Consider the following 16,862-nt stretch of genomic DNA (forward strand, 5'->3'; position numbering starts at 1 on the left):
GATTGCACTTTGCGTTTGGGATTTGAGACATTTTGTTCCAAACGGTTCAATCCTACAAACTTTGGAAGCCAATCTTAGCCAATCAGGATGGAATATGCAAAATCGGACAGATCCGTGTCGATCACATGACTGTCGAGATACTGCCTACCGATTTGTAGGATTTTTGGCCAAAATCTGTAAGAGTAGTGCACCGAAATGTGTTTTGCGAACATCGGCCACTAGGTGGCGCTCGAAAAGGCCCATTTGAAAAGTTTAGGGCAGAGGTTCTAGATCGGCATCCAGGGAGTGTGTGTGCTCACTTTGGCAGCGTCCGGGCCAACGGCGACTGAGATTAGGTGCTCACAACGTTTTGCGAACATCGGCCACTAGGTGGCGCTAGAAAAGGCCCATTTGAAAAATTTAGGGCAGAGGTTCTAGATCGCCATCCAGGGAGTGTGTGTGCTCACTTTGGCAGCGTCCGGGCCAACGGCGACTGAGATTAGGTGCTCACAAACTGCGAGGACGCACGGACGGACGCACGCACGCACGCACGCACGCACGGACGGACGGACGGAGGGGAAAACATACTCTCCCCCAAGCCTTCGGCTGGTGGAGACAACTATGATCTCTGATTGTACACTTAAGATTTAAAGTTGTACCATGTAACTTTTTTTATAAAACAAATCTTAAAATTGTCCTAACTGTTAAATCGCTAAAGTTTTAGAACACCCACTCCGTTATTTTCAGCTTCTGAAGCCTTCTCTTTATATGTTTTCTATGATCCTGGCCGTGGACCGGATTTCGCGCAAAATTGACGTAATCTGCATCATCTGTATACGTTGTGTATACGTTGCCCAATCACATCGCCGATCATGCACACATGGTACACTACCGGCCAATCACAGCGCATCTTGAAGTGGGGTCGCCATATTTGTAGTCGCCCGTGTGTCTCTTTACTCAAAAGGTAATCTCGCCTACCAGGCAGGGTGAAGTAGTCCGTTTCTCCGGAATGCCTGAACGCACAGGAACCAGGGACCCCTCCAAAGATAGCTCTCGGCGTTGTGGAGGCAGACGCGGGGGTGTGAAGGTACGAAAAACGGGCGAAAGACGCGAACGCGACCGCGGTTTGCTATAGGGCTACTGACCACTAGTTGAGAATCTTACACAGTATAGCTTTAAATACACTTCACTCATAAAAGGGACACACACACACACACACACACACACACACACACACACACACACACACACACACACACACACACACACACACACACACACACACACACACACACACACACACACACACACACACACACACACACACACACAAAATGTATATTGCAAAAGGAGGAATACCAAGACAGAACTGGTGTGTTGTGTGTATGTTGTATGTTGTATGTTGTAAGTATGTTAGACACTGACTCATTATAGACAGGGCACTATATAAGGTACTGACCGGTGCTCCCAGACTGTGACCTAGTTCATGGGCCAGAGTCAGCTGGACGTGTCGGGGTGGCAGGTAGCGTCCATAGTTCTGAAGGGTGATCAGGCCTGTATTCAGACTGGAGTTACGACCGTCACGCAGGGTCGTATACTTTGAGCAAATCCCCCCCCAGTTACCTGAAGAGAAGACAGAGAATAGGCAGGTAAATGTAACATTCTGAGCTTTACGTCGGCAGTATTCTCTTAATCAAGTGACAATGTCATGATAACAGAAACATCGAAGATTTTGAATAATTAGAAGGGCCATTCACGCCGAGCACTATAATTACAACCATAAAGATAGAGTTTTAAAAACTGTTCTAACTCAAGCGGATGGCAGAGTCCACACCACAACTTTAATGAAGACAATGGTGAACATATCGTTATAGTGCTTGGTGCACATGCCTTTATCCAGCAGCAGTACATGGCACCATATTATTATTTCTTTCTTTTGGTCAGCCAAGGTTACGGTCAAGGCCAAGGTCCAAATTGAGGACGGATGCACATACACGTTTTGAAATATTCAAAGGTTTGCACAAGTTTTCATAAAGCACTCGGTGCCGCGCTGTGAGCTTGTAGATCTGCTCTTTTTCAATAGTACAAAATAATGCGTAATAATTTCTTCCCAGTCTAAATGGGTTAAACCCCCTCCTCCAATGAAGAACATTCATGGGGGCGCCCGCAGTGAATCCCAGGGCCCAGAATATGGTGCGACTCCCCTGGACAGGCGACACCCCTGGACATTGCATGTACAGTCCCGTGTACTGTAGGTGCACGTGAACTGTGCCAAAGGGCAGAACACTTCTCTACTCAGCATCGCCCCCCTACCTCACTACTCCTACCATATATCTAAAAGCGACATCCCCTCTCTCATGTCTCTGCATTTGGTCTGGAAAGAATGAGACATGCTTGTCAGTGCATCAGTGATACCCATGCCAGAGCCAGAGACACATTAGCTAAGATTTTGAATAATTAGAAGATGGAGAACAAGAGGTATTGTTAGCGGCAGGACTTGCACCCCAGGTCCATTTGTTTTGATTTACAGTTGTGTTTATGGTTTGCACAACAGTAGACACTGCAGGCAGTGTCCAACCAAACCAACAGAAAGGATGAGTACAACTAATGTCCAAACTATGTAATCTAACTATCTACTATGCAAATACACTCACTTTCCATTCCTGTTTCATAACTGACCTTGCCCTCGTGGAAATACTGTACCTTAAACCAACTTTGGTGTTTTTTGTAGCTGCTGTACCTTTATTGACTTCTGTGGCCCCCCCTGTCGTGGAGGCATAGACAAACAGACCTGCTGAGCACTCCCTGTGGCACTTCAAAGCAGACCTAAGGTTTCATATGGCCCTCTACACTAAAGTATGTCTTTGGGTTTACATAATACTCACGAGATCACTCTCAAGATTGCAAACAGCTGCTCTTGTTCACATGGACGGACCGCATGGCAGAGCTGTGACATAATCTTTCAGCTAGACAGCCTTAATCTAGCTTTAGGACAGACAGTTTCAAGGTTATGTCCTGTGACAGGTATATGTGGCAAGATGTACAGTACGTGGATATAAAAGTAATTTACATTGTCTGTTTGAGGGTACAGTAGAATAGGACGGTATGGTCTTTGGGTTGGCTCATTGGCTCAAGGTTAAATTCAATTAAACGAAGACGCCTCAGGGCCATGTCTTGGCCGTCTGGCCAGTGATGTATATCGGACCAGTTCCCCATATATGGATATGAAGTCCTGTTAGATATGGGCTTAATATTGATGACAACAGGGATCTCCATATATGGGCATAGAGTGCTTCCCACCTTCCCATGACAACACAAGATAAAATCCCTTTTATGCCCATACATGGAGATCCCTGCTCTGAGTATCTGACATCACTGTGATGTCACCTGTGATGTCACAGTGATGTGTCAGGGGAACCACAGTGTTTGGCGTTACGGACAAGCTGTACAGTAAACTGCGATCTACGGTCATAATAATCCACCAGTAAGACGCCTCAGGGCAACAATGTCTTGGCAAGTGATGTATATCGATGACATCAGGGATCTCCATATAGGGGCATAAAAGGGATTCTGAGGAATAACCATATATGTACTTTTACATATATGGAGATCCAGGTGATGGTAGTCAGCTCCAGATATTAGGAGAGAGACACACAATCCCTTTTATGCTCATATATGGAGATCAGTGATGTGGAGTTGTGGACATTAGGGATCTCCATATATGGGCATAAAAGCGATTTGTTCCCCTGGCATCACAGGGATCTCCATCTCTCCATATATGGAGAGATGTTTCCTCCTCCATCAACAACACCTCGGGTCCCATTCGCTGACTCCTTCCATTCATGCCCAAGTTTGATTCAGACTGGATGTCTCAGCAGTTCCCAAACTCACGTGAGATTTACGTAACAGCTCTTACATAATGAGAGAGGTAGAACCAATCAGGTGTTTTAGGGGGGGGCGTGAGGTCAACATCTGCTCAAGTTACCTGTCACCTCAGAGAGGTCTGGACTTGATGACTGACACAGTGCACTGTGAGGAAGCAGCATGTTGTCTTTACACCAAGTACGCATGTCCAGTATTGATATCCAATAACGTGACAGACACATAGAGGCCAAAAACAAACTGCCCCCCAACTCCTCTGTGGCCCAAACACAGAAGCCTTTTGTGTTTGACATTACATAATTGTTTTGGTCGTATTTGGGAAGTATCGGGCCTTTGAGGAGTTCCTAGAACAGGAGTAGGCAACCTTAGGCACGGTGCCAACATTGGCACAGGGGAGGGTGATCACTGGCACACTGGCAGAAGTGTGAGAGAATTTATATTTTAAAATCAAATATTGCTTTAAGGGTTAGGGTCAATTGCATTAAGTCACCCAATTTGCAGTAAATTACATCCTGCACATAATTCTACATTCATTAAAATTCTTAACTTTGACTGGGGAGGGAGTCGGGGAGATAGGTGCAGGGTTATTGCTCTAAGTCTAATGATCATTATAACAAATATGTCCGAATGTTGATGAGGTGTCATTAAAATGAATGTTGACATGGCACACTGACTATCTAGAAAATTAAAACATGGCACTGACACATTAAAAAAAGGTTGCTGACCCCTGTCCTAGAAGAAGAACTTAAGGGGATCTTAATCAAATACTCTCCCTTTGTGGGAAAGGCCAAGCTACAGATAGGAGCATTGAGTGCATATAATACAGAATAGTAGGGTTTTCGTTTTTTTATGCCCTAAAGCAGTCAAGCCTTCTTTTACCAGACAGTGATTTAATCACAAAACGATTCCCCCCCCTCCCATGGGCTATTTCCTAGGGAGCTGGATTTCCTAGAAAGAGCATTACAGAGGGGGTGTTTTGCAAGTCTCGTCCAAGCTGGGATTTTTGGCAAGGGTATTGGTATGGCTGAGATGGACCGCAGTTTGGACCGACCCTCCTCTTTCTTTGTTAGACACGTCTACTGAAAGACTCCTATTATTAGCACGCTGGATAAACATACTCTCCACACACAAACATCCTCCCGGATCAGTTACACTAATGCACACACTTAATGTGCAGAATACCAACATTCTAACACCTATAGACATGTATGCTCAATCAACTCACATCATCATACAATATAAACATGCGCAAGGATGAACTCACAAAAACGGACTCAATTTTCCAAGATAATTGTGATGGGGTTCCAACTTCCCTGCGCTAAAACCTATAAGCAGGTCATGGGTCTACCTCAACTCACCTTATATTGGTTGGAAAGCACTGGAAGTGTCACATAAAACCGAATCTGAAAATGTAAACGGACTGAAGTCATTGGTGCACAACACCTTTTTGAACATTTGCTCTCATCATGGAATAATCTAGCTATGCAGGTTAATCCAGATCCTATTATTGAAATACACTTTAATCACAAACACGGTTGTAGACAACAGGGGCAGGCTAGAGAGGAATGTTAAGCCCCGACAACTATTTTGAAATGGACTGGGCATGAGGCAGCACGACTCCATGAGGGAGTTCAGAAATGTGTTTCTAATGTTGACAGTGTGCAGAACTGTAGATGGAACCATTGATTTTTTTGTGCTTTATGCTCTCTGTGAGAGCAGTGAGAATACCACATACAGTATGTGTGTCTTGGCATTAAGGTAGGCTACTGTAGTGGTACTTTTGTTTGTCCAATCTATCCGGATTCTTTCTGTCCAGGTTGGTTTTAGGGTGCAGTCACAACAAACTTTAATTCTGCCAATGCTTTTCAATTTGAACGGAGCGTTACTCAGGTTTTGCTCAGTGTCCACAGATCAGTCCATATTTTATACGTATAGCCCATGTGTCAATATATTTTTATTTACACAGAATTACTGCTTTCTAAATGTCTGTGTACATGTAATAAATAAGTGGCGTGTGACTGCCACACACATGGGGTTGTCACCGTCTTGTTTGTTTGTGAGATAATTCCTTGACTTCACAAAATGTCATCCTCGATTGTTTTTAACCAACATATATGATTGTGTGTTTTATGCAATTCAAATAAACAAACTAACTAACTACAGCATAACTTTCCAGTTCACTACATATAAATATATCAAATCCCACATGAGGTAATTATAATAATAATAGCTGGAATTTATATATATATCTTTTCTCAATACCCAAAGTCGCTTTACAAGCCTGTGGGTGGCGGGCAGGGGGTGATGGCCTGCCAAATTCTATTAACAGCCTTCCGCAACAAACATGACCAATTTTGACCATCCATGCCTCAGCAACTATAGCCGCTGCACAGGAGGGAGAGGAATGTTACTGACGGGAAAGCTTGAGTGGCGTGGAGGTTAGGCCCCCAATCCTCACCCAGCTGTATCTCACCCCTGCACAGCAAAACCTGCCATGAAAAAGGTTCACGTGGACACTCTCAGTGTTAAATGAACGCTCAGGGCCAGGGGTGTCGCACCAAATTCTGGGTCCTGACCTGGGTACAAGGATTCACTCACATTTTGTGCATATTGAAAAATAGCAGATATACAAGCTCACAGCGCAAGTCTTTGAATATTTCAAATCCTTCTAAGGTTTATTGAAATTTGAAAATACTATGTTTCTTTGTCAGTGGTGCTCAAACCTTTTCATGTGAAGGACCCCCCAAATGATATGTATTTGGCCACGGACCCCATCTCAAAATATTTAATTCCAGGGACCCCACAGAAGCAAAATCTTAGTTACAGATGTTCGCTTAAAAAATACATATTTTCAAAGATTTGCACACATTTTCAAGACTTTTCAAAAATAGCAGATCTACAAGCTCGCAGCGCGGCACTCAAGCTATTTTTCAATGGCCAAAGCATAAAATAATTAAGGCCCCTCCACCTTGGGCCCTAGTAACCTTGTCCCCCCCCGCCCCCCCCCCCCTTGTGACACGATCCTGCGATGAAAAAGGTTCACTTGGACACTCTCAGTGTTAAATGAACACTCAGGGCTTTCGCAGCGTGGAGAGGTCAGAGGAGTTAGTAGACTTGGGTGACTGATGGTCAGCCACATCGCCATGGTAACCGTGTCGTGGAATGCGGTCACCCGAACTCACTAAGGTGGTCTGTAGGTGGTGTGTGCGTGCACGTGTGTGTGCGCGTGCGTGTGTGTGTGTGTGTGTGTGTGTCTCAAGGGTTCAGTGCCCTCTGATCACATGCCATCAAGGAGGTCTGCTCTCACACCCCTCGGTTTAGCCAATCACAAGTTGTGAAAAAGACAATGTCATGGAAACGACCAAGAAGAACCTCCCATGGCGGAGCCCCCCCCCCCCCCCACACACACACACACACACACACACACTCACACACTCACAACCTCAGACCCCCACCATCCCCACCTCCTTCCAAAACAACAATAACACCACAGTGTGCGCTTTGTCACCAGACCCATGAGGCCACCGTGACATTAAGACGTGTCACATTGTCTGCCATTGGTTCTTTCCATATTGGTTCAATTCTGTATTATTTCGGTTATGTGCGTACATGCAGTCTAAGGCGTGCATGAAAGCAAATTATTATAGTGTATTAAGTTCTTTCAGAACAAATATATCACCAGAATATTTGTTCTGTATGCATGAGTAGTATATGGAATTTCATTCTAAAATACAATATATTATCGACTTTAATTAAACATTTTTAACCAGAACTTCAGGACTCATAGAACAACAGTGATTCCATTATAGTGGATCTCTTTAGGCCTATATCTTTAGAGAAGATCTAGTATTTACTAATGAATTCCACTGAACCTCAAAGCCTTCAGAGGAGACCAGAGGGGAATGCAGCTTCACATGCAAATCACCCAGGAATGTTAATTGAGGAGTTCACTCACGTTGGCTTTTGGTCTCCCAAACCAAAACAACTTCGATATAATAAGCCTGCATTGAGAGTTACCGGTATATATTTTAGTTTAGAGATCTAGCAGCTCAATGGTTCATCAGTAAACACAAAAAGCTGGCATGCTTTGGCCCAGTTTGTGCACCTAATAAGAAGTAGCCTACATGTATTTATTGATTCCTGGCAGGAATTCAGGTGTCACAGTAAAAACGGGAAAGTCCTGTTCTGGCGAAGCCCGAACTGGCGAAGTGGGGATTTGTCTCCTACCGTAGCGATCTGGCGAATCGATTGTCCACGACACTGCAAGCGGCGCGAAGGCCAGCGGACCTTGGTCCTGCTCTTCGCCCCCGAGCGCCGCAGGCGCGAGTGGCCGCGAAGAGCGGGCCAGGGCCGCGCGGCCGGCGGAGCGCCGCGCGAGTTACGAAGCTGTGGTGAATGCAATCGTTATATTTATGCCCAGGCCGTAAGGCCTGGGCAAGCGCACGATAAACGCCCTGTCCAGAAGACGTTCGCCAGATCGCTACGGTATCGGACATTTCCCCACTTCGCCAGTTCGGGCTTCGCCTAAAAGGTACGTGCCCGTAAAAACAACAGCAAAGGTCGTTGCACACTGCTGCGTTTTTTCGGCCGAATATAGGAGCGAATTTCGGAGCATGAAAAATAAATAAAGAAATCAACCTCACTTTATATCAATCACGTTTGCACACTGCCGCCCGTTTCGTATTTATTTTCGGACCACTGGGTCCCTTGCTCTCTCTATCTCTCTCTCTCTCTCTTTGCCCTGAAAAACGCATTTCGCAATGAAAAAACGCAGCAGTGTGCAACCGGCTTTAGAATGCAACATGGGAACATGTATGATTAAGTAAATAAAATAAAGATAAAATAAAATAGGAATGAACATTTGAGGAGTAGAAAGCGTTTACATCGCTTTCTACTTTTCAGTGAGCACTTTCTAATTTATATATCATGCATTTACAATATACAGCTCAATTCAGGCCAGTTTGGTGCATTCCTTTCCCTCTAAAAGCACCTGCTCTCTGGGGTTCCGGAGATTAAAGATTCAAGTGACCTCAATCTGACTTGGAGACTAGCCTAGTGTTGTTGGCGTCTGGCCATATTGGGTTGTGTCAACGCGGGGGATGAAATGAATGGTGAGAGCCAAATGAGCAAAGTTCCCTGGCTCTCAGGATTCACATTGAGACACGGGCTAAGCAGAAAAACAACACCAGCGAAGTATGCACTTCACAATCTCTGTGTCCCCCACCTCAGAGTCTCATTTACCACACTGCATGTCATTTACTGCCCAACTACATCATCTATTTACAATGATGATGAGATGAGAGATGATGTCAGGAAATATTTATTATTTATTAAATATTATACTCTGTGGCGGGTCACAGACGATATTCTTTTGTTCATTTGAATCCAGCCTCCCACCTATTATTAGATTGGGGTGTTTGTCTAGAGTTGACGGCAACATAAATCTTTGAGAACCAAACATAACGGACCATATTAAGCCTAACCCAGTAACCCACTACCCTATGTGCAGCATTGCTACTGTCAGCACTACCAAAATTGTGTGTGTGTGTGTGTGTGTGTGTGTGTGTGTGTGTGTGTGTGTGTGTGTGTGTGTGTGTGTGTGTGTGTGTGTGTGTGTGTGTGTGTGTGTGCGTGCGTGCGACGCTGTACGTGCATGCCTGCGTGCCTACGTGGGTGTGACGTGTGTGTGTATCTCACCAGCCTTGCCCTCCCAGGCCAGGCCCAGCACACCACTGTAATCTCTGTTGGTTAGCAGGTAGGACAGACAGTAGTTCCCCCAATTACTCTCAGAGAACAGGCTGAGCAGCTTCTCTGGTCCAATGAATGGGCGATGCAGAGGGTTGTTCTTCTCCTCCTCGTGGATGACCTGAACCATGACAAGCATACATGGATGGATAGACAGAGACAACATTACCCCACTCTGTATAGAATGCAAGCTAGCCTATAACACAGAGCAGCATGACACACACTGCCCACACTGTGAGAACATTGAGAAAGGAAATAGATTGTATTTCAAGTCATTTTAAACTTGGCGCTGGAGGTCTCCTGTGTCCCAATTCAGTTCTTACTGACTTCCCTTGCCTATTCCAGGAAATCCATAGAACACATGTAGACACCACCTGAGACTGCATTATCCCCATTATGTCCATTACAGGCTATTTCCAAACAATTCCACAGAGCATCTACTATTCTGTTCAGTCTAACGAGTGAGAAGAAATGGAGAGGAACACAAAAGCCAGTCTGTGAATTGTGAATGCTCAAGCCAGGATAACTATTATTATTACCATTATGTTGAGTTGTCAGTGGCCTACATGTGACGTGGTTGTAGGTAAGCTTTGGCCTTTGGGACAATGTGACTTAATGCATGCTGAGAATCTTACTGTTAGGGACTTCAATTTGAAGTTGATCAGTCTGATGCCATCAAAGTCCACCTTGTCGAAGATATCGTTTATTGCACGGATATATGAAGCAACCTGCAGAAGAAACACACTTATTTAGAAAAAAAATCACACCCGTGTGAAGTGGAGCTGTGTGTGTGTGTGTGTGTGTGTGTGTGTGTGTGTGTGTGTGTGTGTGTGTGTGTGTGTGTGTGTGTGTGTGTGTGTGTGTGTGGATCATGTGTACCGATTTTTGTGACATTTGAAGAAAATATGTAGGAAAAGGAGCAAAAAGTGTGTTTTGGAGAAAATTCAAGATGGCGGAAAATCTATCATGGCACAAATGGGCGTGGCCTATATGGGGAGATGCGTCATGACCCAAGGAATCCAGGGAAAAAATATTTTTAATTTTCCGACCTACGGTTCAAGAGTTACAGGCCAAAACGTAAAGTGGGGTGTTATGCGGCCAAATGACACAATTATTTTTTATTTAATCCTTGAAATCATTATGAACCTCCTCTCCAAGTCTTGAAACTCTAGCCCCTATGGTTTGCGAGAGACAAATAATTGAATGTGAGTTTTTGCGATTCCCATTATAAGTCAATGGGGAAAATTAATTCACTAATAAATTAATATCAATTAAACTATAGAACCTTTCTCTTAGAAAAGTAATAGCCCACGATTCCCGAGTAAGCCGGTCGATTTGACATATGGCGCGAGTGTGTGGTGGCAAAACTGTGGGACTAGTGGCGTGCCGAAGTTTAGGAAGTTCAGGCTACATACAGACAGACACACAGACAGACCCACACGGCCACGTATAGGGAGCCTGTGCTTCACACAGCTCCAAAAAACAGAAACAAAAACTGTCGCCCTGACTCTCATATGCTTGAGGAGATTTGTGTTGTGTTGTGATTTATTTTCGGGCATCGGTTGAATAATATTTGCAAATAATATTTAGGGTTTGGTTTTAACCAATTAAGCGACAGTAAAGTATGTCAGTTTTAGTACAATAACATAATCATTACTGTGGCACAAAACAATTATTTGAATAATAACATCATCATGAGAAATGATTAGAAATGTTTAGGTTACTTGATAGTTTATTTGTCTGCAATTGAGAACTCCATGGATGACCAGTGAAGGAGCTACAGCCTTTGATGCCCCCTGCTGTTGTTTACCGCTAATATGTGATGCAGGTGGGATACACAGTAAGTTCCAATTTTACAAAGTTAGGTTATCTGCAAAAAAGCCTGTAGCCGTAGGCCTAAATGTGTTTTTCAGCTTTGGTGGCACTGACAATCTCTTGATCTCAGACGGGCACATGCAGACCAGTCACATGTATACTGTGTAGGCCGAAGTCTATGGAATCACTTTTCCACCCCACCGAACACCCAAGTGGTATATACACAGTAACAGTCTGCCATGGATTTTCCATGGCGGTCAATATTGACAACCTGCAAGGTTGGAGACCAAGGCCCTCCTTCGCTCATGTCCACTACACGCAGGCTGCTGTGACTGACAACAACACCATTAACAGTAACACAGCGTGAAAAGGGTGCAACAAAGGACTGACCTCAGATCAGAGAAAATGTACTGTGACTAAAAATCTGTTTGGGATGGAAAGAGTTGGAGCCAGTTCAGGGCAGGTGGATGGCTGAGGTGGAGAGTGATATAGCAACAGCTTTAATCATTCCTATCACATAAGAATAAAGGCCAAGCTCAGTGTTTCTGGTTCACATGTATCTGCTTTCATTCTTTTCTGTTACTGAAAACAATTAAGTCAACAAGTATGATAACTGTGTGGCCACCCTGTCCAGTCCTCAGCTATTACAGTAGATGTGTGCAGTTTGTGTCTGCACAAGATGTCAGATGTGAACCAGAGGGAAGTACTATTATATTACTATTTATATGGTACAGTACCAGGTCAGCAATGCATCCCCCATCACAAACAAGTATTTTTTTAAATCATATGAAATGGTATTTTTGAGTGCTTATAGGATTTACATCCCTATGAAATAGTAGAAACTGCACGGGAGACGGGACCCATTTCCTAGCCTGGCTCCAGCCAATAGACCCGCCCACTCTCTGAGTGAACTGCATCTCTTGGTCTGGATGTGTCATATGACGTGGCTCTTGCTAACGAAAACCTCTCAAACCGAGCGAAACCGACCAATGAATTCAAAGCAAGAGAGAGGGGGGGTGGGGTGAAAATCAACAGAAACATTGGAGGGAGGGGTGGCTGCGTGGCTCACCAGAGTTCTTAATTGCTCCCTTTGAACTTCAAAAGGGCAGTCATTGATTGAGCCATACAAGTGTCGAATAGCTCGTTAGTGATTCTCTCTAATCAGTGAAACATCAAAGACAGTGACCTGTTGGGTGCATGTCATTGAGGGGAGGGGGAGGAGGGATTGTTTTGTGTGCAAAAGTCAAACACAACCCCTCCCACCAGATCGCTTGTGATTGGGAATTTCAAATTTGAAATCCCCTCCCCTTTTCAATCAAATAGTATGCAGACAGGCTCAGACTCTTAAGCTCCAGCGTAGAGTCTTGAAATCAGGCTACCCATTTCCAGCAATGGGACAATGCTAACAAAGTGTAAGGTGAAGTATGGAGTAAGGATCTGGGTAACAAGAATAATGTGATCGCATCCCATGGGCTACTATTTTAGATTTCACCACAAACACAGACAAAAAGAGTGCATGGCACAGGCAGCAAGTCCAGCAGACGGTCAACTGTCACCCAAGTCTACTGCACTAGTCCTATTAGAACTCATAATAGAGTTCATCAAAAAAGAACTGGCATATGGCCTGACAAGACACACTGACAAGACACACAGACACACAATTGTCAAATCTAATAGGGTTAGGGCCGATGCATACTCCACTTTTAGAGGCAAATTTATTTCGGTTCGGCTCTACCTAAACTACAATATGACGTCAGTCAGAGGTCCGGGTAGGCGGGTACAGACGTACAGTCATTAATACGGCTGTTCGGTGCTGCCAAGATTTTGTGACCCCCGAACCAATTGATTGATTGATTGAAGAATTTATTAGAAGTTTGCAATAGAAAAAAGTACAGTTTCAGTACAAATCACTGGTACAAGGTCAACTAAAAGGAGATCCTAGAAAGCCGAGGCTTATTTCCACAGGAACCACACTTTAAGTATCTCACCAAAATAAATTCGGCTCTAAAAGTGGAGAATGCATCAGCCCTTACAAGCATGTTTTTTGGTCTGTAAAGAACTGTCACTCTGCCCCTGTTACTCTGCCCCTGCTCTGTGTGTCCCTCCCTGTCCAGTTTAATTCTTGCCCTTGTTCTGCTCACCCCTCCCCTCTTTGTGTGGCCCTGATCCAGAGACTGATTCCACCTGGGCACCCAGCTGTGGTGCATCTGAGTTAATGAGACTGTTAGAGTATTTAAGTGCTAAGATTGAATTTCTGCCCTGTGACTCTGTGAGGTGTACCTCAGTTTTCTTCGGTAATAAGTTTTCAGTTTGTCAAGTTATTTTGTGTTAAGAGTGCTTTCTGCATTTTATCTTTCATTCTTTTCATCCTCGGGTGTGAGCATGACAATAACAAATGATGTAATTTCAGAGAATTGCTCACGATGGGGTTTTTGACAAAGCACAGCTCTGAACTATTATTACTTCTTTAATAAGGAGAAGAGAAGGTTAAACATTTGACATTTTCCAAGTCAATATGCCAACCTTACCCAAAGGAGGTGTTGAAATGTAGGTGTAATCGTGACAACTCCAGTCCATCCATCACTGTAGCCTACTTCTGTAGAGAGAAAAGGGCTGTCCATACTGTCTCCGGGAGCGTGTCGCTATTTCTACAAGTCATCTTTTCGACAACCAAACCTAACCCTAACCCTAACTCTAACCTCCGTGGGGTGAGTATAGCGATACCTGCCGACGCTCAGTTGTCGAAATGATGTGCGTTTGAAAAAGCGAGATTTCCCCCAAACCTTTCGTCGGAAAGGTCCGACTTTCCGACGTGCAGCTTTCTGAACTCAAATTCGGGGTAATGCTTTTCCGAAGTTGCGAGTGATGTCATTTTGTAGTTGAACCGGACCTTTCCGACGAAAGGTTTGTGGTCGGAGACGGTATGGACTGCCCTAAAGTCTGTCTTTTGTTGACACGGGTCCTGTATGTCTTTTTAACCCATTCAGTCCGGGAACAATTTGTTTTGTAGTACAGTACATGTACAGTATGTAGCAACATACTGTATTTGTTTTTGTAATTTTTGAATAATATTAGACGTTTTTTCAGAAAACTTAGGTCAGGCCTAAATGGTTAGGGAGCACACTAGACCTAAGCAATTAGTACAGGCCTACTAATAGACTTGGTATGGCAGCAGTAATGCTCTTGCTACACACAGATGGTTGGAATTGAAATGGAAAATGGCAGGGTAACGCAGGAAAGCAGCCAAGCAACACTTGAACTGCTGGGTTTGCCAAGTGGGGGTGGCAGCAGCCTTGGCACACTGGATGGTACCCTAATGGCCCCATGATCCCTGAGTGTACGAAGATACACGGCCTCTTCCTTGTGCCATGTGCAATGCTATAGCAGCTGTGTGCATCTTTGGAGGGCTTGGAAGTAGGCCCTTGTGGCTTTATTTACTCCAGTAGCAGCAACAGCTTGGTCTTTTATGGGCACTGTTCTGGCTCTCAATAGGCATTAGTGTGCCACCTCAAAACAAATTGCTCTCCTCTGGAGGGCCATTGAAAGTTGGACATTAAAGGGAAAACAAAATAAGAGCAGAATGTCAAGTGAATATAAACACATTGGTAGATTTCCATGCTTGCCTAATAATGGAGACATAATGATCAATAGACAACTGTAGCTTTGAAGTGCTGACTTACTGAGTTCATAACATCTGTGAGTGTTCTGAAATATTTGAGATGTGTTATTGTAACAAATATTTAATTAGGTCTAAGATCTGTCACATCTCTTGGTTTCATGATCTACACATATTGCTCAGTATGAGTCATTACAAATAAACAAACAATTCAACAACAAAAAGCACATTTCAAGGTAATCATTAACCAAGAAATACTCCAAATATCCAGTAAATCTTTGCCCAAATTCTACCTCTGTCACAAACTTGTATCCACATCCTACCTTTTTGCCACATACCCTCACTTTTGCCATAAACTTTCATCCACAGTCTACCTCTGCCATAAACTTTGATCCACTTTCTACCTCTGCCATAAACTTTCATCCACATTCTACCTCTGTCATGACCTTTTGTTCATACTCTACCTGTACCATGCCGACTGAGTCCACCACACCAATATACCGGTAGGTTCGTGAATAAACCATCAAGGTTTTGTCTATTGCTAATTGCCCCCAAAATAATGGACTGATTAAATATACTGTAGATTATTTTTATCTAATACATTGGGGAATAATAATGTCAACAAGGAACTTCCCCGGGAACGAAATGACAGTAACTTTGATACAGCTTATCGTCCTCTTTGTAATTTCATCACTCTACTACTCACACAGGGAAATAAAGGCAGGGTATGTTATATAGGAATTAGGCGGAGGGAACTCTGTAGCAGGAACTTTTTCTGAATCACTTGAAAACTTGACGTATCAGTGACTGACACGTCACTGATACGTCTGGGTTCTCCAACATTACTTCTGAGACTTGTACATTCAATCCCCCATATATACTTACTGTGTGCACACCCCATAACACAACTCTGCACATAATTCCAACGGCAAGGACTAGTATCCATAACTGGACTAATCACCTGTGCCACAACAGCCTCAACAGTCCTGAACTTCTTATAGTAGAGGTGGTCGGCATGGAGATGGAGGAGGCAGCTGGTCTTTGATTCGTCAATGGTTCTCCTGGCCCGGGTGGCTGGCATCTCCTGTGGGAGAATGTGAACCAACCAGCAAAGGATTTAAGGAAAGCACTATATGACGGAATACACTTTTTTGTGTGTGCCTCGGCTATATAATTCTTTTGGCATGTGGAAAGTCATTATCCTTTGTGATTTTAATAGGTACTGACATCAGATCACAGCATTACCTTAGCCTTTCTCTGTGCAGAACTTTGGAGCTTTGTTTTGAAAGGTGCTATACAAATAGAATTCATTATCATTATCATAAGATCAGAGGAAATGAGGGTTGGATATGTTTTTCATATCAGTGTGAGTCTACACACTGTGTGTGACAAGGCATGTTTCCCCTCAGGGACTGAAAATAATATATGTGACGACTGAGGGTGACAGAATTCTGAGTGCTGGCTGACACAGATATTGGACACTCTACTGGGAAAGCCATCTGTTTGAACCATTGCGTGACCTCAAAAGTGACCAACCACTGGAAATGACGCGGCCATGGAACAAGTACAGGTAATCACACAGCTGCCTCAGTATCCTTGGTATGGACAAAAAGTTAACAATAGTCCTGACGGAGCTGATAGCTGATCTGACCAGCTGTTTACCATTTTATCAGCTATTTATTGAATGAGTTTAGAGTGTGGTCTAAGAAGTCACTTGACTAATTCATTTATGACCTACAATTAGCCCTATTCACGCCCCGCCCACTCAGCAACTTCCTGGTGCTGACGTCATGCTTTGAAAGGGAAACCCTTCAAAGCATTATAA

At 43.9% G+C, this 16,862-nt stretch overlaps 1 protein-coding gene across 1 annotated transcript in view; it reads right to left on the minus strand.

Annotated features, from left to right (window-relative positions):
* The window catches only part of LOC308286645 (disintegrin and metalloproteinase domain-containing protein 10), a gene marked incomplete at both ends in the record, with an annotated part of 43,793 nt that overhangs the window by 12,864 nt on the left and 14,067 nt on the right, over positions 1–16,862 (minus strand). The window contains 4 exons of the mRNA XM_080727736.1: positions 1,439–1,602; positions 9,559–9,727; positions 10,242–10,334; positions 15,999–16,121. Coding sequence (XP_080583862.1) covers positions 1,439–1,602; positions 9,559–9,727; positions 10,242–10,334; positions 15,999–16,121 — 549 coding nt within the window. The remainder of the gene's footprint in view (positions 1–1,438; positions 1,603–9,558; positions 9,728–10,241; positions 10,335–15,998; positions 16,122–16,862) is intronic.

Source organism: Nannobrachium achirus, assembly GCF_963921795.1.
Source record: "Nannobrachium achirus genome assembly, chromosome: 1".
Taxonomy (NCBI): Eukaryota; Metazoa; Chordata; class Actinopteri; order Myctophiformes; family Myctophidae; genus Nannobrachium; species Nannobrachium achirus.